Consider the following 25009-nt stretch of genomic DNA (forward strand, 5'->3'; position numbering starts at 1 on the left):
TACTGCAGGGGTCTCCATCCTTTTCTACAAAAAGAGCTACTTTTGGATGAAAATTGTCTTGAGTTACTAATGACTTTGGCAATTGTTGCAATAGTGAGTAGAACAGAGCCAATTATGATAGTTTTCATAAATTGCAGGATTAATAGTAGTGGCCACCTGATAAAATGCCACAGTATCTTATATATCTTTTTCAAGATAAATAGATGTGCAGTTAAGAATGTACATAAACCTATACTTAACTTTGTATACTTACCTTCATGCTATTGTTGTAGCCTATATTTTGGATATAATATTTTGGATGGATACTATTTAAATTCAGTATTGCCAACCCGACACTTAAGACGTGGTTACTAACATCAAAGTCAGGAAAAGTTTTATAATAGTAGAAGAATGCTTCCACTTGACAATTGACATAGTCACAACAGTAACTGCCTACAGGCACAAAGGAAATACAACAGGCAATTAACCTACACAAGTTGGTGTGAACTATATCATTCAAAGAGTAGTTTTTCAGATTTTCAATTATTTTGTTTTTAAACATTAGCATATCTGTTTCTCAAAGTAAGTGTATTTCTATCAAATATACACATTTTTGCACAGTGACAGTATTCAATATGGCTAGAGTAGACCCTTTAAATTAAGTACTATGCTGGGCTGCACTTAAGAGAGCTACTTCCAGGGTACAGGCAAGCTACTAGTAATTCCTGAGCTACCTGTTAGAAACCACTATCCCAAAGACATAAAATGAGTAAAACTCTTTGATACATCTGGCACTTAAGCCCCCATTTTGAGTCTGGCGGTCCACGGACAGCCAGACTCTGGGTGGCGGGCCGACCGCTGTGATAGTGGCGGTCTGCCCACCCTATTATGACCGTGGGGGAGCCGCCATGGTCGAAGCGGCACCACTGCCAGGCTGCCCCTAACAGGCAGCCTGGTGGTCTTGGCATTTCAAATCCGCCAGGGCAGCTCTGCAAGCAGCACTGCCCTGGGAATTATGAGTCCTATTCCGCCAGCCTTTCCATGGTGGTTAACACTGCCATGGAAAGGCTGGCGGAATGGGGGACTCAGGAGCCCCCTGGAAACCCCTGCACTGCCCATGCACTTGGCATGGGCAGTGCAGGGCCCACCATGCATAGCCCCGTTGCGCATTTCACTGCCCAAATTATGTGCAGTGAAATGCGCGACGGGTTATGCTGCACCCGCCGCACGGCCACATTGGCACCAGCCCCATTAGGAGCCGGTGTCAATGTAGAGGCCTTGTTTCCCGCTGGGCCAGCGCCGTGGCACAGCAGGAAACTCAAAATAGGGTGGGTGGGGACACTGGCGGTCAAATGGCGGCAATGAGTTTGGTGGGCGGCGGTGCCACCCGCCAAACTCATAATGACCCCCTTAGTGTCTCCTACGCCTCTGGCTGAACATCTCCTAAAGTGGCCGCATCTTCCTCCACTCGAGGACTTTGGGAGGGGCCGCCAGAGCAAGGACCTGGCAGGTGTGCACTAGTACTGAAACACCAGCAACAAAACCTGTGTTCAGTGTGTGATATTGTCACATATGCTCACCGCTCACTGTGTGGATAATTAATTCACCCGAATGGTAACTCACCATTAGCCAACATGCTCCATTTGACCTGCAGGTTTTCCCTCTCCTAAGGAAAGCTCTACCCCCCTCCATGGCATGCTAGTTGTCCCTCTTTGGTGTTTTTTGTCAGGACCCGGTAGAGCCTGTTGGCATGTGCTCCATGGAATGTGGAATGTGGGTGGGAGGTGTTTAGCATGCCCCAACACAGAATGTAGAATGGTGATGAGGGAAGGTTCTGGGGTGGTCAGTTGGCAACTGGACCTTAAACTGTATGAAGTGCTGCTCTTTCTGTTCTGGTACTTCCTCAAATAAATAACCTCAGACCTTCACTTCCATGTGTGGAGCATTTGTATTGTAACATTGGCGATGAATGGGAAGCAGGAAAGTATTGGAGAGCAGTGCAGGAACTTACTTTTAATTTTCAAATTGCCATTCAGTCATTTTCTCGTGAGGAGTGCACAGTTTTGTGCACGGTACAGATTGGCCGTGCCACGCTGTTTGAAAAATTCGGTACGGCAGTGCAAAGAAGCGGAATTGGTGATATTTTGGACTGCGCGTCATCTGAGCGCAAGCACTTGTGGCGTCATTACGATGGCCATCTTAGATTAGGCTGGGTGACGTAGACGGTGTTACATACTATGCATGATGTTGGCAGCCATTTTAGGTTGGGCCGACAAAGCAGTTCAGTGGTGATTCGCACACCTATATTCAATGGCAAACTGTTCAATCTTGGTGTAGTCTTTGGCAAATTGAATTGTGCTCAATTTTAATGGTGATCCGCACCACATTGTGGGGATATTTTTAAGGGATTCACAACATCAGTAGTCATTTCAGAATTATCAGAGTGGATCAGTTGTGATTCGCACACCCTTAATTGAACGACGCTCAATTTTAATGGTGATCTGCACACCATTTCTGGGGGAATTTAAGATGGATTAACGTCAGTAGTTATTGGATGATTGTCAAATACAGTGGATCCGCGGTGATTCGAACACCTTAATTGTTTAGTGCCAATGGTACTTATATGTTATGATGTCATTACTGCATGATGCATTAAGGTTTACTGTGATGTACTGGCTATTGCACATTTCCTTTTACAAGTATTAACTATAATTTGCATAATTTCTGCTGTGTATTAGATAGCTAATATTTGTAAATAAACATGGACTCAATTCGACCTCCACTGTTTTTTTTTTGGCTGAACCAGGGGAGTCTCCAATGCAATGGGAGTTATGGGTAGACTTATTTGAGGCTTATGTGGAAGTTCTTGAGAAAGAAACATATTCTCCCGATAGATATTTATCTTTATTAAAACATAGACTGTGAGCAATTGGTCTGTTTAAGAATTTACCATTAATGGATAATCCTGGTGATGCAGATGCATACCAAATTGCGAAAAAACAATTACAAGAGCGGTATGGGAGGTAGATAAATGTCATTTTAGAGAGGTTCTAATTTTATTCTAGAGTTCAGCATGAAGAATAAGCTATTGACCAATTTGTGGCAGCGTTCAGAGGATTAGCTGTTACTTGTAAATTTGAACATATGTTGTATGACTAGGTGTTAAGACACCAATTATTGATGAAGGCTAAATCTAGAAAAATACAAGAAAAATTGTGGTTGTGTGGCGAGGTGAGCCCAAAAGCTGCCCTAGTCCTAGCTAGGAGCATAGAAGTATCTGAGCAATGTATCCAGACTATACGGAAGGGTTGTAGTAATAGTAATATTGAATCTGTTAATGCCATTATGATGCCAAAAGAAAGTGGAGAGAAAGGAAAAAAATGTTGTTTGGCAAATTGTGGCCAGGAAGAGAACTGTATCCATCAGCCTTGAACCATGGAAGCTGTACCAGTCACAACATACCCATGATAGGATTTGCATGAGTACAAACTGAATTTGGTAACAGGCAATGTAATTGCAAACTGTATGTTGCTGACAAGGGTGAATTGATATAACATTAGATTAATGAATTGGGGATCGAATTGGATCCTATTAGAGATCCACTGGTATATGTGCTATGGGAATCGTGTGATGAATGGATGGAGTACGAAACCTTGAAAGCGAAGTTTCCTGAAGTGTTTTAAATTGTTTTTACTTAAACTGAAAAAATTCGAACACAAGATTATACTACCAGAAAATGTGAATCCTGTGAGACAAATGTTATGAAATGTACCGGTGAATTTGATGTCTTAGCTTAAATAAATTCTGAATGAGTTCTGTGAAAAGGAGATTATTGAGCCTATTAAGAGCTCTGACTGAATGTCACCGGTTGTGATATCACTTAAAACTAACAGCGATTTGAGGTTGTGCGAGAATTTACAGTGCTTGAATGAGGCCATTTGGATTGATATGTTTCCATTGCCAAATTTATGTGAACTAGTATCTTTTGTGAGTCAGGCTACTGTTTTTCCACAATTGACCTGTTGGGTTGAATTAGATGATGATTCTAAGCACTATACTGCTTTTGTAAAAACAGAAGGGGTTTTTCAAATCTAAAGAATGCCTTTTGAGCTCGCTAGCGGATCTGCAGTATTCCAAAGAGAAATGACAAGAATATTGGCACGAGTCAAAGCGGCTAAAGTTTACCAAGACAACATCTTAATTTTTGGGAATGATAAGAGTATGCATGATGTAACACTAGAATGCATAGGAGTTCCTAAGATATTGGTATCAGACAATGGTGCACATCTAACGTCTGATAAAATGAGTTTAAAAAAAAAAAGAATTATGGTATTAAGCATTCAAAAGTAGCTTTGTACAATCCCTCTGCAAATAGTAAGTGGAGAGGTTTTTAGAGTTATAATAAAAGTGATACAACTAGCATTGAAGTCTGGGCTTCCTTGGAAAAAATCATTACAGACCATGATTTTGTCATATAGGATAACTTCTTATTCGGTAATGGAGAAGATGCCGTTTGAACCCTTGAGAGAAAGGAAACCTGCCACTAGTTTAGTACTTTGGTGTCTAATGGAGAAGAATTACAAGAAAGTTGGTATTACACAATATAGTGAAATGAGGGAGTTAGTAGAGCAGTACCAGATGTGCACCATAGTGTATCATAATGAGGGAGTAGTGATACATAAAGTTAGGGTTGGATAGTATGTTTGTGTTAAGAATCCTGGATTATTGACAAAGGGAAACCTGGTTGGTCAGAACCATTGAGAATCAACAAGGTGATGGGAGTACAGTTCAGTTGGAGGATGGTCAGTATAGAATTGACGTTGTGTAAGTGTGTAAGAAAGAAAGAAGTGAATCCATCATGGATAATGAGGAACATGACAATGAGTGCAATAGTTACATGATGGGGTGTTTTGGGAGTGAAGGGGTGGAAGGAACCGAAAGGGGACCACATTGAGAGTATGGATATGAGTGTCCTCGGAACGCAAACAAGTGTAAGACGTGGAAGCAAGAAGTGTGGTGACCCTAATATTGTGCTGCGGTGCAGTGAAAGGCAAAGGAGGGTATCAGCTTATCTGGGGAATTATGCAGTTGGTTGAGTAATGAATTTTTAGATGGTGTAAGACGCATATTGTAGTGGACAGCATGTGTGCATTGTAGAAGACGTAATCATGTGAAACTGTGTAGTTAGTATTGTATCCTGTTTTATTGTCATGTGTTATCCCGATCATTTAGAAGGATATTTGTTTATATATTATTGTATTGTTTTAGTAGAACAAATTTAGGTTGGGTTTCTAGTGTTGTTAATGAAAGGTTGAAGATGTGTGGCATGTGCTCCATGGAATGCAGAATGCAGGGGTTTGGCATGCTCCAACACAGAATGTAGAATGGTGTTGAGGGAAGCTTTTTGGGCATCAGTTTGTGACTGGACCTTAAGGTGTACGAAGCACCACTCTTACTGTTCTTATACTACCTCATATAAATTATCTTGGACCTTCACTTCCATGTGTGGAGCATTTGTATCGTAACAGCAGGGTATCCCATCCCATCTGAACGATTATGAATACATATGTGTCACGAGAAGCATGTGCAGTTAGTTACATTCCCATGAAATGAAAAGGCGCGTGTATTTAATATCTTTTGAAGGAATATATCATTAAAATCCTCAGATCACAAATAAAACCCCTTTGCCTCGCAGTTTTATACAATAAAATAGGAATGTGGTGGTAATAAAGGATGCTCGCGTGCATAGAATGCATGGCATTGTTCGGCTAAGACTGGTGTCAAAAATTAGTTGCTAATGCTAGGCTGCAAACCACCTCTGTGACAAACACGCTGCCAGGGAATCGTCGTCACGGAAAGCGCCTGATGCTATTTAAACTCAACATTGTGTGGAAGAGGGATACGGAAATGGAGCTGGCACCTGCTACAATATTGAATTCTCAAGCAAGCTTTCAATCTGCGTGGAAACTCGGAAGCAGGAGCTAGGTCTCAATAGAAACTGCGTAGAAGATATTTTACAGAGAATGACGAAATCTCTTTTTCGACAACGAAGTAGCAATTTTCCTTGAGCCTTTGGTCCTCCATTACGGTGATATTTTAGTGTAGTTTTTGCGCTGGCTGTTTTGCGATGCCTCCATTTCTAGAAACCGATCCCCTATTCTTCATCTGAACTCTTTACACAGTTCATATCTTCACAGTGTGCAAGGGAAAACCAGGCGGGGGTTTTGTTCATACGGAAAAATAATATTCCGCTATTATGTAGGTATAAAACCAATTATATTCTGCTCTGCCTCAGACAGCAGCCCAGTTACAACTTTTTATTGAGTTTGCTTGCTGTGCGAAGAACTTCACGGCAGTCCACAATAAACAGGCAGGATTTGGACCAAACCACGAATGACTCAAATGCTCTTTAGCCTACATTGTAAGTGAGAGTGAAAGAGATTCGCGTGATGATTTCTAGCGACTAAACGTGTTTCTCCGTATCATCACAATGTTGTGCAAATGTATTTTTATTGCCTTTTTGTGCCACTTGCTAGTAGACAACTTTATAGCTATTTGCTTACTTTTTTAATGATGGTGTGCTTTTAAAAGGTTGAATGCCAGTGACCAGTCTACCTTCTGCTTGGACATTGAAGAGAATGTCACATACAAAATGTTTAGAAGGTGACAACTCAATTTCCATTCACAATATTGTTCTTAGGTACATTTTGGAAGAGCACAGCGAGGTGACCATTGTTCAACATATAACATAATATCATTTAAAACAAGCATTTACCTTGCAACGGGTCTCGCGTTACATCGAGTTAGAGCTACTAGCGTTGTAAACTCGTAACCGGACTTTTCTTACCACATTAAATGAAAAAAAACAAAATGAGCGCGATCATCGCGATGCGAAATAAAGAGAAAAAGTAGTCCAGAAACCATACGGAAAATATGGAGCCTCGTATGTTTCCAGTAGTTTACCAGTGCTCTGGAGGAGGGCTAAACACCGGAAAAGGCATGACGTATGCATGCCTTTCACGAATGAAAACAATTGGATTTTAAAAGGCAAGCCCACAAACGAATGAAAGTGACTGACGTAACATGGGGTGGTTAAAATCCCCCTAAAGAGAGATTAGAAGAGCGACGAAGCACTTTGCGTTTGCCCCTAGAACTGCTTAATAACACTCAGACCTCAGTTCTGAGAGACCACCTTCCACCAACAAATATGTGTTACCTCTGGTTGCTAATATGAGAACAAGTCCACAGTCTGATATGCTAACTTGTTGGGCCTCATTACACAAAATCCCACCTTGGAGGGGCAGTAGTTGCTCCGATAAAATATTATATAAGGCGGTACCAGAGTCTCCATGGTGTGGCTGCTTACCACTGACTAAAGGGCATATGACCTACTCCTCTAAGATAGATTAGGACATAATTCACATCACCATAAGCAGATCTTGAGGAGTTCCTGGGAGGACACAACAGCTTCATCCAAAATAATACTAAAAAACAAGGTTTTATTTTCAGGGGTCACGTCACATTGTAGTGGTGGGTGACAGAGTCCATCAGCCTTGCATATATTTCATTCAAATGGCACCTACTGGCACATAGGCTGGGCTGGCCTTTGGATCAACACTGCCCAGGGTGGAAAACCAATTGATGCACCCTTTAAACTCAAGCATCCACCTCATAAGCTCATGGTTTGATATACACAAAGAAGCACAAGTGTTGCCTTTTCTTATATATAGAACAATTACCGTACAAGCAGCAATGGTGTAATCCTTGCTTGCAAGCACATAACAGGTGTGGCACACACTTACCCCTTCACAACATATATTGTAGGTAGCATCAATGCTTCGTTGTGACCAAGACAAAAACTCTATGGCACATAAGTAGCTCATCCTAACCTGTTGACTTTGTCTCATGCTTCCTGGTTTAATTAAGACTTTTAATGTCCAGCTTGTGTATACCAGAATGAGTACCATTCATATATCAGTACATTGAATGCCATCAAATTAGGTAATATAGTACCTATCCTTAGAAAGGGCTTAAGTGAAGTATGAAAACTATTGAAAAGGAAGTCTTTAGAGGGTAACAGTTGTCTTGTGTGCAAATACTCTAATCCACAAAACTAAACTGATTCATATAAATCACAAATGTAAATGAAGAATGCTAATTTACTAAATTACATACTTCAGAGAAATAAATTAAATACTGGATTCTGCATCAGATGTACATTCATTACAAAACAAATGTTGCTGATCTCGGTGATGCAGAGTACCAATATTAGTTATTGGAGCAAAGGATGTCTCTTAAATAAACCCAACTGTAAATGAAATAGAACTCAGATGCAGTCCAACCAAAAAACAACAAAGTGTCTCACAAATAATATTTTATTAGCACCGGTTTGGACCATCCGATGAACCCTTTTAGTGGCCAATCCTACCACTCCAGTAATGCGTTCTTAGACTTGAGTCACTCACTTTGGGAAAACTGAGCCATAAAGCAACATCAAGAAAATTAGGCACACCTTTACAGGAAGAAGATAGGAAATAAGAGCCCTATCTTTGTGTTACTGAACTTTTAGCTCTGCAGATAAGGAAGAGGGTGTGCCAACAACTGAGATAACCTGCGATTCATGTCCTCTACCAGTCACAACTGGAGGACACAGATGTCTTTCTGTGACTTGCAGAGAGAGACTAGCAAAAGTTCATAAAGAAAGTGATAATCTCCCCCTTGGCAAATAATCCACTGCCCCAGGAAAGAACAAATACCTCTTTCTCCGTACAGAGCAGCTCCATAACAGCAGTCCCTGACAACAGTTGGCTGCTTGCTAGTAGGCCACCTTATGGGGTGCCCCCTCCTCATAGAATGTTGCGGGCAGTGGTGACTCTAATAAAGTGGATGCCCACACTAGGTCCCCAAGAAAAAAAAGACAAACAGATAATTCAACTGAGTCAGAAGAAAAAGAGGTGGAGCTGACCGCTGCAGGCTTTAGAAGTGTGTACCAGCATTGCAAAAATTGTCAGGTGCATTCAGCATTTGTTCGACTGCAATGCTTGCAATTGTGGCCGCGTTCTTGGATAGTGTAATGTTGTCCACACTGAAATCTTCCTTGCCTTCGATACAATCCTGTTTTTTTTCTGTCAAAAACAAATCGGATGGCAAAATTGCCTTAACTATAACCCTACTTCAGTTTCTATGACACAAAACAGGAAAAGCCTATAGTGAAGGCTCCATTGCCACACAAATTTCTTTTGACATAGATATAAAAAGTGGAATACATTAAAGACAACTTTTCATTTTCGGAAACAACAAAAAATGCCCGGTCCTGACAGCACTAGAAGGGAAGGGTAAGCATGATAAGAACGAGTTAGAGCTATTACCTTTGTAAATTTCTAACTGGACTTTTCTTGCCACTTAAATTGAAAATGAAAAGCAAAACAGTTGACATAAGTGTGCCGATTGAAAGTGCCATGGTCGCCATGAGCATGAGTGCGAAGGAGAGACACAAAAAGAAAAAGAAGTTTGTTTGCAGTCAAACGTATGGGCAGCCATGCAATTATCCATGAAACAGGGCCAGTCTGCAAGGCGGTAACAAAACCACCCCAAGGAGGGAGAATCATAAGCATTTACCAATGATGATGAAGGATTTTTTTAAATGCAAGCCCACAAATGAGTAGAAGTGATGGGCATGTGGTGGGCGTGGTTAGAAGCCCACTATAGTTACCACAAGTCAAAGCGCGCTCGACCTAAAAACGTGTGAAATGAGGGTGGTAATCAGGAGTAGCCAGGAAAAAGATTGAAGGGGAGGAAGGATGAACAAGCGTGGGTGGCAAGTGGGAAATACCAAGAGTGAGGCACTCATGTTAGTTAATGGGGGAGTGAGACAATAAGGCTTTTTGTTATAAAGTAGACCTTCATGTAGTTTCATGAATGTACTGCAATGGAAACACAAAGTTACACCCTAATAGCCAACAGCATAATTTGAGAGGAAAAAAAAGAATCTATGGACTGAGTCAAGGTGTGATTGCAAAGTCCCAAAGCCTGAAAGAGATTAGTTAAAAAAGCCAATGGTTGAAACGGGTGGATCCAAAACCCATTCAGCGTTTATTAAAGAAAAAGGTTAGTTTGGCAGCTGAACTGTTAATTCAGACCTAGAAAGTACCAAATAATTTCCTAGAACTCTGAAGTCGCATCAAGATAATGTTTACCTTTCCAGAGGCTAGAAGTACAGTTGTGAAAGTTGGTGCGCAACTTTGCATACCAATTTTAGGTACAGACCGGTGTTCTGATATTTTGTGATAGCCAATCATTAAGTTCAGACTAACTGTGGTAGGGTTTTGTTATTCTTGTCAGTTTTCAGCCCCAGATAAACAATTACCAGCTGTGCAGCCCAATTTACAAAGCAGACATTTTGCCATACAGACTACAGAAATCATATTAAAACATTTAAAGAATACATAAATCATCACGTATTATCCATTATGTCCAGGTTTGATCTCACCCTGTATATTCCCAAGTTGCAAGAGGGCATACATTCATTCATATGCATTTGAAACTGCTCCTCATAGGCCATGTAAGTCTGTGGGAATCATTTATGCTCTTTTTCATTCTCTGTAGTTCATGGCAGTATTGTGTACCACATGTTCAATACCCTTATCTCCTGAATTAAACATTGCGGGTTCATTTATAAAGAACATAGTTAGAGGGGTCCAGATATCATGTGGCCACAGCCACACTGACAATATCGCATTAAATAGATCTGACGTAAAAACTCGTTTTTTAATCTCGCCTTTCACTTTTGGTACAGAATCCTTGTGTATCACAGCAGGTATCTCAGCCACGCCCCCCTGTGATATCAGTAGTGGAGAAGTTTCAAGTTTACTCAGGAAACATTTGACAGTATTTTTATTTGGGACCAGAGCAAACCCCATTTGTACATTTCGATGCTAAATGCACAAAGTCTGCTTCAGGTGCCTGACATCGTTCACAAGTCACATCTTCTCTTAAGCCCATCTGATGCAGATCTTTTGCATATGAAAAATGTGATGTATGAACTTATAGTACACTAATCTAAGTCTTCTCTTTAATGATATTTCACCTGTTCATTTGTAGCAGTATTCCCATGTTGAGACTATTAGAGGAGTGTTTAGGTCAATGTCCTACCCCCGTCGAAAGGCCAACTCATCTCTCTGGGTATCACCTTGCGCTTTGGTGTACATATTTGATATAATTTGTTCTGGCCTAGAGTGTTAAAGCAAGACACTAATGTTTGCAGTGTCACAGGTTCCTCCGGAAAAATGGGTCTAATCCATTGCATGGTTCTCCACAATCTAATAGAAAGGAAGCTATCTAGTGAACAGATGACTCCCAAATTTGCGAATGTTTTTTGACTATGAACTATGCTCCCAGAAAAACGTTTGCTTCAGTGATTGATTCCCAGTGTACAAAACTCTGTCTGTAATGTTGGGTTCCACTGTCAAGGTATGAAGGGATTTAGGTTCCAGAAGTGGTTTTGGCAAAAGCGGCCTGGACCTCCCAACACGCGCAGCCAGCTTTATCTATGCTCACATACAGGGAGTGCAGAATTATTAGGCAAGTTGTATTTTTGAGGATTAATTTTATTATTGAACAACAACCATGTTCTCAATGAACCCAAAAAACTCATTAATATCAAAGCTGAATATTTTTGGAAGTAGTTTTTAGTTTGCTTTAAGTTTTAGCTATGTTAGGGGGATATCTGTGTGTGCAGGTGACTATCACTGTGCATAATTATTAGGCAACTTAACAAAAAAATATATATACCCATTTCAATTATTTATTATTACCAGTGAAACCAATATAACATCTCAACATTCACAAATATACATTTCTGACATTCAAAAACAAAACAAAAACAAATCAGTGACCAATATAGCCACCTTTCTTTGCAAGGACACTCAAAAGCCTGCCATCCATGGATTCTGTCAGTGTTTTGATCTGTTCACCATCAACATTGCGTGCAGCAGCAACCACAGCCTCCCAGACACTGTTCAGAGAGGTGTACTGTTTTCCCTCCTTGTAAATCTCACATTTGATGATGGACCACAGGTTCTCAATGGGGTTCAGATCAGGTGAACAAGGAGGCCATGTCATTAGATTTCCTTCTTTTATACCCTTTCTTGCCAGCCACGCTGTTGAGTACTTGGACGCGTGTGATGGAGCATTGTCCTGCATGAAAATCATGTTTTTCTTGAAGGATGCAGACTTCTTCCTGTACCACTGCTTGAAGAAGGTGTCTTCCAGGAACTGGCAGTAGGACTGGGAGTTGAGCTTGACTCCATCCTCAACCCGAAAAGGCCCCACAAGCTCATCTTTGATGATACCAGCCCAAACCAGTACTCCACCTCCACCTTGCTGGCGTCTGAGTCGGACTGGAGCTCTCTGCCCTTTACCAATCCAGCCACGGGCCCATCCATCTGGCCCATCAAGACTCACTCTCATTTCATCAGTCCATAAAACCTTAGAAAAATCAGTCTTGAGATATTTCTTGGCCCAGTCTTGACGTTTCAGCTTGTGTGTCTTGTTCAGTGGTGGTCGTCTTTCAGCCTTTCTTACCTTGGCCATGTCTCTGAGTATTGCACACCTTGTGCTTTTGGGCACTCCAGTGATGTTGCAGCTCTGAAATATGGCCAAACTGGTGGCAAGTGGCATCGTGGCAGCTGCACGCTTGACTTTTCTCAGTTCATGGGCAGTTATTTTGCGCCTTGGTTTTTCCACACGCTTCTTGCGACCCTGTTGACTATTTTGAATGAAACGCTTGATTGTTCGATGATCACGCTTCAGAAGCTTTGCAATTTTAAGAGTGCTGCATCCCTCTGCAAGATATCTCACTATTTTTGACTTTTCTGAGCCTGTCAAGTTCTTCTTTTGACCCATTTTGCCAAAGGAAAGGAAGTTGCCTAATAATTATGCACACCTGATATAGGGTGTTGATGTCATTAGACCACACCCCTTCTCATTACAGAGGTGCACATCACCTAATATGCTTAATTGGTAGTAGGCTTTCGAGCCTATACAGCTTGGAGTAAGACAACATGCATAAAGAGGATGATGTGTACTGCGTGCTACTGGGTGGATAACAGCTTTTGGTCTAAGTGGTCATGAATACCGAATTGTGTGTAAAGGAGAGGGATATGCTAGATCATACTCTACCACCAGGTGAGGCTCCAGCGAGGAAACTGCCAGACACTAGCACTTGTGCAATACACAAGTGCAGTTCAAAATCGGGGGCCACAAATCCCCCCTCTTTATATGGTAGTGTGGCTCCTCCTTAATTGTCATGGTCTTTGTAGTATTGATCAGGTCACCATTCTGTGAGTCTCAACGAGATTATGAGGGCAAAAATGTTCAATTCTTTGTAGCCAATCACTTAGCTAGCTCATGTTGAAATTCAGCTACTAAACCAGTTTGTGATTCCTTGCTTCTTTTTGGGTGAATCTTTCAAAACTTGAACCAAATAAGGCACTCATAACGAATTTCTTTAAGGCACATTTGGTGTCTGTCCATCCTGAGTTTTCGGAGCTATCCTTAAAAACAACATCTTTTCTTTACCAATCTGAACAAGCCAATCCTGGATCAATCATATGTAAAAGTAAGTTTTGCGAACCTTTTATGCAAATGCAGGTCAATCGTAAATAGATCATATATAGAACATATAAGCACTGTGAGAGACTGTAATGCATTTAAATGTGCAGCATAAAATAAGTCACATAATTGTGGAGTCTAGGAAGAGTCATTGATTAAGAGAAGCCATCATTCACCCTCACCTTTTCAGAGAAAAGGTAGCCCTGGGAGCGGGCCCAGTAACTATAGTGCCCTCTTCACAGCTGCAAAGAGGAGTCTAGGGTGTGTGCCATCTGGCATGGTCCTCCTTGCCCAGCAAGATGCAGTGAACCAAGGAGGATTTAAGCACGACACCTGCCTGAGTATTCAATGTTTAATTAACTTCTAAAAAGATGTGGGGTTTAGGGGGGAAAGGTCAGGGGGTGGCAGCTCTGGTGCCTTGTCTGTAATTCGAACAAGGCATAGAGACAATTCAATATTTAACAAAAAAAAGGCACATCATTCCCTGGTGCAGTCAGGCAGCATGGGTGGAGTGAAGGGTGGAGGCAAGAGGAAGCAGAGGAAAAAATGAAGAGTGGGAGGAGGCAGCATACTGCCTGGCATACCAGCACCCAATTCACCAAGATCCATAGTAGTAGATGTAGTTCATGACAACATTCACCTTAGTTTGAAGTCTTTGGATTCATCATTGTTGGTGCAGCCAGTGCTGTGTATCTTTAGACAAATGTTTAGGATAATAAGTAGAGAGTAACACCCTAAACGTGAGTGTGCTGGCAATGCTGCTCACAGTCTTCTCAGATTTGTGTAACATTCACAAAGCACACATGCACCCAGATGAGCTGATCAGCCTAATAACTCATCAAAGAGCCAATCAAAAAAGGGGAAGAGAGACCACTGCTTGGCATAGGAGCACAACATTTGCACAGATGCATTGTGGTAAATGCGGTTAATGGTAACACTCACTTTAGTTGATTATCTTTAGTATTCACCCTTGTTGGTGCAGCCAGGGCTATGTATTTATAGACATGTGTTTAAGGATATATGTCCTTCTTCAGTAGAGGGTACTACTTTAAATCTGGGGGATGGGCCATCCTGGTCACAATCTTCTCAGAAGAAACTGACATTGTCGGTTTCTTTGACTTCCCACTGAATACTAAATCAGGCAAGTAATAGAGTACAGGTGTGTTTTTTTACTGTTTCCTGATATTCACAAACACAGAGAAAGATTTAAAAGGTGGAGATGCGTTACAAGTGCCAAACTACATCACATGTGCAAAAGTGTTGTAGTTTGCTGCTTTTTAAAATCTCAGCTGGTGTTTATGTACTGCAAGACAGAGAGACATATTAGAAAATACTGCTCTGTAGGGCAGGTAACCCAAAACATTTAAATATTGTTAGTTTTAATTTTATACATTCTACTGGTGATTTCACAAATGCTCTGAGCCCCTCCCAGCCATGAAACAAAGCCAGGAGGTTGACATTCTACAATTCCACCACCTCTTGTCCAAGTGTGGCGTAAGGCAATATATGCCACATAAATAATTGTTACTGGAGCAGGCCAAGCTGCCCTGGGTCTCCTTATGCTGCAAAATCCAGTACGCATGAGGACTGTGGCTGCCAAAGACATTTGCAAGCAGGGCGCTGGGGCAGCTATTACCTCTTATAAATTAGGGTGAATGAGGCTTAGAGAGAGCCATAGCAGCCTTGCTTGCAATCATGGACAGGGCATCGAGGCATCTGTGACCTGCCCCAGGAATTGTTTTTTTAATGCACAAATATCTCCCCCTACCCAGTTTTCCAACAGACTTGGGGTCATCAACAATGGTCCAAGGTCCTTTGTCATTCCCATAGACATTTTAAAAAAATGAAAAGGTTGATGAATCTATTATCTGTGCATCTTGTGGTACCTAGTACGTCTTTCTTAGTATTTGCACATGTAACAAAATAGCTTTTAATTTGCCAAAATGTTGTACCATTTTAATTCTCAGTTAGAAGTGCAGGATCAAAGAGTAATAAATTCATGTGGACTTTGACTTGAAAACATCTGCAAGTGATGTCAAGCTCCCTTAGATAAACACATCAAGGGTCTTCAAGTCCAGTACTGCATGGGGACATTAATTATCAGTACTGCATCAGGCTGTTTATGATGTTTACTGCCTAGGACAACTGGAAATCATAACTGCTTAAGGAATTTAAGCTTTATGAATTTTGGGACATTACCACAGACCACTAATGTGTATTACTCTAAGGGACCATTAATGGTTGTTACATCTTGGGGCCGCACACTCTCAATAGTGCATCGGGCCAATAGAGTTCATTACAGGCTAATACATTAATGATTAATAATTACAGGAGCCATTCCTGACTGACCTCATTGATACTCAGAGTAAGTGATTGTTGCTTGCCAATACTGCCTGGGGCCATTAATGGATATTAGTGCCTGGGGCGATGAAAGCTCATTCCTGCCTAGGGACAATGATCTTTGTGATAACTTGCTTTCATTGATACTGAGCAACTGAAGGTTTCAAAGATTTTGCATCAGGTTTGTGTCGCTTTTTTGACATAGACCTCACACCAAATCCTTTGTGGTATTTACAAAGCAACAGCAATGGTTATTTGATTCGATTTGGAAAACCAAAGGTAACACAGCACAACTCATTGCACTGCCTTACATTTCTTTGCCTCACAATGGCATTCCATGGATGGTGCATGGACATTCCCATGCATCCACACATGAATTTTGATGCAAAACCATGCCTACAAAGATCTGTAGACATGGATTTGCACCAAAATGGTGGGTCTGCCAGAGGCTGGCGTAATGAGGAGAAATCTATTTATTTCTCTTCATATTTCCTTATTGCATGTGTGCTCCACATAAAACAGGTCTGCCATTGGATTAGCTATAATTCTCACACCATTTGTATGATTGAACAACGCATTCCTTTACCACGCATGCCTTTAGTCATTAGAGCGACCGCAACACTACCACGCATGTCTTTACAATGATAATTGTTACCCCTAATATGCATTTAAGACGCATTCCTTTACAATGAAACTTTTGCTGTAGAAGCATGTTCGAAAACGGCATATGCGTGGCTAAAAGATTATCTGTAAACCCACTATATATATATATATATATATATATAAAATATGAATGTATTTTTATATATATGTGTTAGTAACAAATAGATAAAAATGTAAACGTATTAAATTTTATATATATATTATACATGTAAGTATATATATATATATGCATATATATATTATATATACATACATATATATACATATATATATGTATATTTTATATATCAACCTAAACCCCCCAAAAACTCCCCTCACAAAAACCCATACCCACCCTAAAACATAAAAAGACCTTACCACCTAAAAACCCATACCCACCCTGAGACCTAAAAAACACTTACCACACAAAAAAACATAACGACCATAAACCCTAAAAAAACACCACCTAAAAACCCATACCCACCATAAAACCTAAAAAACACTTACCACCCAAAAACCCATAACCACCCTAAAACCTAAAAATACCCTTACCACCCTTATGTGTATATGTATGCATATATATATTTATGTTATATACATACATACATAAAACTCAATACCCATAAAACCTTTACAACGAATATGCGTTTACCATTCATGCCTTTACAACAAAATTTGTTGTAAAGGCATGCGTGGCAAAAGCATATTTGTGTAAACATGTGTGGTAAAGACATGCGTGGTAAAGGCGCCTGCGAGGTTAAGCCTGCGTGGTTTAGCCATGCGGGGTTCTGCCTTCGTGGTAAAGACTGTTCCCCTCACACCACCATCAAGTGTGAACTGTCATAAGCAAGTAATAACAACAAATGGAGTGAGCGAGTTGCTCACCGTGTGATACCTTCTATGATTGAGTTATTAAGATGGTCGAGTTATAAGTGCATTTAGTTGGTAACTGTACAATCATATATTTGGTGTCAGTGGCGGCTCTGCAAAACCTTTTAAAGAAAATGATAATAAACTATGTTTATCATTGTTTTCTTTGAAAGAGGCGGGGCTATTGGGGTGACGTGCACTGAGGGGCAGTGCTCCCCCTTCACAGCACATGTGTGTATGGCCGGGCCGAGACGGCCGGCCAAACACACATGCGCTGTGAGCATGTGCGTTCGATGAGGAGTGTCGAGGGACAAAGGGGCGACGGAGGAGGTAAGTGATTTAAAAAAAAAAATTATGTGTTTATTCCCTCCCTCCCCCTCTCCTGCGCCACTACTGATGTCACTACCTATTAGTCTTCACCCAATGGATGCTATATTGACAACGTGATGAATAGGTATCTTCTGTAAGACGATAAAATGTCCTCCTATGTCGTATTTTACTAATTGCTCATGATATAACACTTTATAATAGTTGTTTGTGTATCTTTTGCTGGTGTTTCACGTTCCTTTCATTTGTTAGTATGATTTCTCCATTTTGCAAAGATTGCTCATATTTCTTTATGGCACAGACGATGTAATATCGCATTATATGAGTGAAATAATGTGTGAGGTAACAAAGATGGCATGGGAGGTGGGAGTTGAATTTTTTTCTGCCTTAATTGTATCTTCTGTCTTTTGTAGCTTTGTGTTACATGCCTTTTCATGTGAATAGTCACAAACTATCCCACATTTAGCGCTTCGTTGGCTGCATGCACAACATTGGTGCAAATATCAGTGAAATGAGCCCTGGTGTAGCAATGTGAAAACAGAGTAATTACAAAGTGCATGCCACATTTAGTCAAATCACGTATTGCTTATTATTTTACAGTACTTCATGCGGGTTTCCAGGGACAGTTTATTTTCCTCGGAGGATGACAACAGCCTGTATTTTACATACAGTGGCAACCCCAATGTCCTGGAAGTCAAAGAACTCAGCTACCAGGTAATGCTCTGCTTAACTTCATTTGTCCTGCCCGGCCGAGGTGCAGTGTGCAAGAAAAATAAACAATAAAACACAAACTCTTCGGTGATGATAAACATTTGAGCCTGGTAAGGATTATCCTGAATGTTTGTACTGTGATAGTTTTACAACCCTAAAGCAAACGTAGTCAAACCGCACTGCAGAGATGGGACGCTCACCACAATGCAAGCCATAAAACACTGAGCACACACGGAATTCTGTTACTTTGCAGGGACAGTGAACTGAAATTAAGAGGGAGTTTGGAACTGCAGGGTACTTTATGGCATTTTAAAGGTAGAATGTTCTTTCTCAGAGTGATTTGGAAAGTTCAGCACCTGTCTATCCTTCAGCCGGGATGGCTTTGACGCCTTTGTTCATCTTGATTAAGGATCTGTGTAGCCTCTAAAATGAATAATTAAGAATGATCGAGGCACATAACCTCCGAGGTTACAGAGGCCCATACCATATCCTGCAAGTGAGTTCCAGACAGCATTCTGATTAGCTCACAATTGTGACACCGACCTAACAAGGATGCCTAGTAAGGGACAATGCTTAAAGCCATCTACTCAAATGTTTTGAATTACCTAACTCTTGTATACTTCTGATATTAATATGTTGATGAATGTATTTAATTATTTAAAGCTTCCATTTATTTATTTATAGTGACAAGGTAGCTCATTGCCACTATTATAAAAATACGTATACCCTAGGATGGTGTGCAATTGTTGCCCTCCATAGTTGGATTTCAGTCATTGTTGCAGTCTGTTCCACTGGTGTGTGAAGCACTGTGGTAAAAGGTATAGATATCTAGATCCTGGTTGGTTGTCTGATGCTTCGGGTAGGATTTCCCTTGCTAATCATACCAGTGTTGGTTATTGCTTTAGATAGAAGGGTCTAATTCTCTAAACTGTGGAGGGAACATTGAGAGTTATCAGAGACTGAATCTCAGCTCTGTGCTTTGCCAGGGAACAAAGTCATGACCTTGTGCCCTCAGCGCATTTTTGTATGCTTGTAATTTGCATGTATATATATAGAGTTTTGATATGTTAAAGAAAATATATACATACATATATTTCTTCAAAAAGTTTCATTACCAAGCTCACAAAAAGGTGCTTGTTTTTTTAATTCTGATGTAAGGATCGCAACAGTGGAGCTGAGATTTGCAGATTGTTCATACTCAAGGTCTTTAAAAAAATAAATATTGTCTGCGGAGCATACAAAAGGATGCTCAGTCTAGTAATGTGATTATGTGAAAACGTGATCAAAAACAAATTAAGTTAGAAACACGCCTCACCTTCATAAGCAGTTAGTATGAAACTGGCAACGTTTATAAACTCTGCTTAAGGCACAGTTTACTTTCACCTAGACTCAATACTACATTCTAGTTGGTGACTGCTTAACCCTTTAGCTGCTGAGCCTCTCCCCAACTTCCCTCCCCAGTGCTGAGCCCTTTTTTGGCTCTTTGGGGTAGTTTACGCTTAGGCCTTCATAACCTTTGGTCCACATAAGCTATTCGCGCCACATATGCGTTCTTTTTTCCAACATCCTCGGGATTCTAAAGATACCCAGAGTTTGCGGGTTCCCCTGAAAGAGACCAAAAATGTTGTTTTTTTCACCAGAAAAACAGGGGAGAGGGCTGCAGAAGAAAGCACGTGTTTTTTCCCTGAAAATGGCATCAACAAAGGGTTTTTGGTGCTAAAATCACCATCTTTCCAGCTTTCAGGAACAGGCAGACTTGAATCAGAAAACCACATTTTCAACACATTTTTGGCATTTTACTGAGACATACCTAGGTTTTACTATTTTAGTGCTTTCTGCTTCCTTCCAGTTAGTGACAGAAATGGGTGTGAAACCAATGCTAGATCCTGGACATCTAAACATTTCTGAAAAGTAGATACAATTCTGAATTCAGCAAGGGGTCATTTGTGTAGATCCTTCAAGGTTTTCCTACGGGAAGTCACAGCTAAAATAACAAAATATTGAAATTGAGGTGAAAAAAAGAGACATTTCTGGCCACCTTTTCTTCTACAACTTTTCCAGCTAAGGCAGATTTTTTAAAGCAATATATCGTTACATCTACTGGACTCGTCTGGTTGCGGGGATATATAGGGCTTGTAGGTTCATCAAGGACCCTAGGTACCCATAGCCAATAAATGAGCTGCACCTTGCAATGGGTTTTTATTGTATACTGGTATACAGCATTTCATTTGGTGAAATATAAAGCATCAACAGTAGGTATCAAGGAAACCTTTGTATTTCCAAAATGGGCCCAAGATCATGTTTTGAGAAGCAGTGGTTATTTGCACATCTCTGAATTCCAGAGTCCCCACGTGTGAATTACATGGCATTTCTCAAATAGACTTCTTTTTTACACACAGTCTTACATTTGGAAGGAAAAAATGTAGAGAAAGGCAAGGGGCAATAACACTTGTTTGATTATGTGTTCCCCCAGGTTTCCTGATAAAAATGGTACCTCACTTGTGTGGGTAGACCTACTGCCCGCAACAGGAAATGCAACATGGGCACATCACATTTTTACATTGAATCTGATGTGTTTTTGGAAAGTGCCTAGCTGTGGATTTTGGCCTCTAGCTCAGCCGGCAGCTAGGTAAACCTACCAAAATTGGGCCTTTCTTGAAACTAAACACCTAGGGGAATTTAGAATGGGGTGACTTGTGGGGCTCTCACGAGGTTCTGTTACCCAAAATCCTTTGCAAACCTCAAAATGTGTCACAAAACACTTTTCCCTCAGATTTCGGTGCTGCAAAGTTCTGGAATCAGAGAGGAGCCACAAATTTCGTTCCACACAGCATTCCCCCAAGCCTCCATATAAAAATGGTACCTCACTTGTGTGTGTAGGTATAGTGTCCGCAGCAGGAAATGCCCCAAAACACAACGTGGACATATCACATTTTCCCAAAGAAAACTGACATGCTTTTTGCAAAGTGCCTAGCTGTGGTCTTTGGCTTCTAGCTCAGCCGGCACCTAGGGAAACCTAGCAAACATTTACATTTTTTAAAAACTAGACATGTAGGGGAATTCAGAATGGGGTGATCTGTGGGGCTCTCACCAGGTTCTGTTACCCAGAATCCTCTGCAAACCTCAAAATGTGGCAAAAAAACACTTTTTCCTCACATTTTGGTGATAGAAACTTCTAGAATCTTCAAGGAGCGACAAATGTCCTACCTCCCAGCATCCCCCAAAGTCTCCTGATAAAAATGGTACCTTGCTTGTGTGGGTAGGCCTAGTGCCTGTGTCAGGAATGGATCACACAACGGTCCATGTTAGTCCTTACATGAAGGCAACTGTTGACCCTGGGGTGATCCATTCCTGACGCAGGCACTAGGTACTGGCACTCAAATGTGGTAGCGTTTTTATCAGGACAGGTGGGAAAAAACTGGGTGGTAGGAATTTTGTGGATCCCAGCATATTCCTGTAGTTTGTGTGACAGAAATGGAGGAAAAAATAGTTTTTATTCAACATTTCACATTTGCAAGGTATTCTGGATAAGACAACTTTGGGGAATCCACACAAGTCACACCTCAGTGGACTCCCCCTGATGTCTAGTTTCCAGAAATGTCTGGGTTTGGTAGGTTTCCCTATATGGCTGCCAAGCCCTGAACCAAAAACGCAGGTGCCTGCCTTACAAAACCAGGTTGTTTTGTGATAGATAATTTTGATGTCTCCACAATACGATTTGAGCAGTGGAATTTGGGGCTGAACTTAATTGGGGAGGTCCCTAGAGAGCACTCCCTCTGTGCTTGCCGACACATGCACCTGCTGTCTGAGTTGGGCTAACCCACTATTGTCCCGCTGCACAGACTGTGCTTGAGAAGGGGCAGCAGGACTGTCCTCATCACCTTCCTCAGAATCACCGGAAGAGGAGTTGTCGGAAAAATCACTCCCAGAGCCTGCGCCATTGTCCTATCCCTCAGATGTTGTCTCAGTATCTGCTGTCTCAGTCTCTGATCCTACGTCAGAGCTGTCCTCTAACCAAGATAGGGCTGGAGCAGCAGTCATCCAATAAGACGTCATCTCTGCTACTGGCTAAACACTTGTTCTAAAACACTAGCCTACGTAGACAGTCACAAAATTGCTGGTAGGTGTTTGTGTGATGGGTGCAACAGTAAAGGTCAGTCACCTTACCTTTGCTTCTTCCCTCAATCAGCACGTTCTCTCAAGACACTCAAAGAAACAAAAAAAAACACTATTACTTCCCCTTGTCACATACCAATCGTCACAGTCTTGAGCGCCTCTGGCGCCCAGTCCAACAATCATTATTGGTGCTCCAACTCCCACGACCTCCTCCTCGGATTCCCTCAATACCGCCCAGCAAAAGTGCCCTTCATCTTTCCATAGCCCCCCTCCCACATACATTTAATTTGTATGATAGTGCAGGTAATAGCTGGCTTTACTAATCTACTCAGCTATTTACATAAAATACAGATTTGATCTTTGGAGTAGGCATATAAACCTTCTGCGCTACTTTATGGCATCAAAACTGCTACTAGACAAAAGTCAGATCCTTTTGTAGCAGAAACAATCACAAGAGTTACTTGACTTTTTTATTGCTGCCTGCCTAAAAGTTACAGTTGAAACCTGGCAGTTGAAGTATGTGCATTGCTTTGAAGACACAAGCTGCAGCTGCAACTACAGGAGAACTGGTGGTGAATATATATATATATATATATATATATATATATATATATATATATATATATATATATATATATATATATATATAGATATATGTATGTGTGTGTGTGTGTGTGTGTGTGTTTGTGTGTGTGTGTGTGTAAAGAGATCACTTTTAAATGTGGGGTTGGTTTTCCTGGAGGCCAATCGCAGCCCCAAGGGAAAACCACACACGTATTGACATAATTGATCTCTCTCTCTCTCTCTCCCTCTCTCCCTCTCTCTCTATATATATATATATACATATATATATATATATATATACATATATATATATATGGATATATATATATATACATATATCCATATATATATAAATACATAGATCTATACATAGATCTATACACATATACAGATCTATATGTTTTTTTAATAGCTGTATGGTTTACCTGGGGGCCACATTGGCCCCCAGTGAAACCATACAACTATTAAAAAATTATTGCCTCCACAGGGGGTTGCCCTACTCACGGGTAAACATCTGTCAATTCAATTTTTTTAACCCCTGGTAGGGGTGTGAACACGCCCCCCAGGGGTAAGCTTACTTTTTTTTAAAATATATGCTGCGGGAGGGCTGCCCGTTTCCAGAGGGGGCCGACCCCCCCAAGTGAAATCCCTGGTGGCTACAGGGGATTCCTGGCTCCTTTGCTGCGAACGAGAGCCAGGAAACCGTTTCAGGAAGGCCACGATTAAAAGGTGCTCTCCCCTTTCAAACGAGGCCTTCTTGCGTGGTGGGGAGGCCCGTTTGGGCCCATTTTCCCTACCGGAGAAGAAAGTGGCCTTACCTCCACTTGCCGCTCCAGTGGCGAAAACAGATTGTGAAGTCAGCGCGCCTTCACAAAGGGGCGGGTGGGGGCCAGGGGGAGACACAGAAGCTCTTCGGTGTCTTCTCATGAGGGAATTAAATTAAATAAATCATCCGGTGTGGTGCACTAGAGTATTTTGTAACCCCCTCCCTGGTGTCGGCCACTGGTCGTGACCCACACCAGGGATGCAGTGTGGGCATCAGCCAGTGGCCGACGCCCGCTCTTAAGAGGTTAAAGAAAAGACATCTTTTTGCTTCACTTCTTCATACTTGAATTTAAATACCACACATCAACTGACAAGCTGGTGAGTGTGCTAAAGAAAAATGGAATAAATTCAGTGCATTAATATTTGATCTGAAACAAAAATCAGAACAGTAGCCAAAGGACTCAACAAAGATTTTGAATTTCATACATCCCTCTTCAATATATCACTCTATCTAAAAATATTCATATTTGTTATACACAATGGCACATATATTTTTCACTCCATGTAAAGAACTTGGATTGACAAATGTTATTCTCGTCATAATAATCATGATGCCTATTACCCTACTATATAATCTTGTGTATATACACCAAAGACGAATAGCACTTAGGACACTGGCCTAAGATGGTGGACATTTGGACCCATAAACACTACTTATACTTTCACATATCTGACATGCATGCATACATGTTACTAGGCGCTGACACATATGGCCTCCTGCACACAACAACATGGCAGATCACCCTCTTTAAAAACTAGTAAATGGCCAGTTGTCAAAAATCAAACAAACACTCAATATACAGAGGTACAACAGGACCTTCTGGTTACTGGTACGTTTTCATGTACAGAAGATTATAAATTATTGATATCTATATCAGGTCACCCATCATCAGCCTTTGTATTTTTGTTATTTTAGTTACCATGATACAGGTAATTGAACAACAAATTAAGTTCAAACTCAGACTATCATACTTTACATCCCAGAAGACTACTAACATCATGTGAGAAAGGAGTTCAACCCCAT

At 41.0% G+C, this 25009-nt stretch overlaps 1 protein-coding gene across 1 annotated transcript in view; it reads left to right on the forward strand.

The window, feature by feature from the left end:
- Positions 1 to 25009, forward strand: part of ABCG8 (ATP binding cassette subfamily G member 8) — a 238405-nt gene that overhangs the window by 56373 nt on the left and 157023 nt on the right. The window contains exon 2 of the mRNA XM_069233997.1: positions 18370 to 18483. Within this exon, the coding sequence (XP_069090098.1) occupies positions 18370 to 18483 (114 nt within the window). The remainder of the gene's footprint in view (positions 1 to 18369; positions 18484 to 25009) is intronic.

The sequence above is a fragment of the Pleurodeles waltl genome, chromosome 5, assembly GCF_031143425.1.
Source record: "Pleurodeles waltl isolate 20211129_DDA chromosome 5, aPleWal1.hap1.20221129, whole genome shotgun sequence".
Classification (NCBI taxonomy): domain Eukaryota; kingdom Metazoa; phylum Chordata; class Amphibia; order Caudata; family Salamandridae; genus Pleurodeles; species Pleurodeles waltl.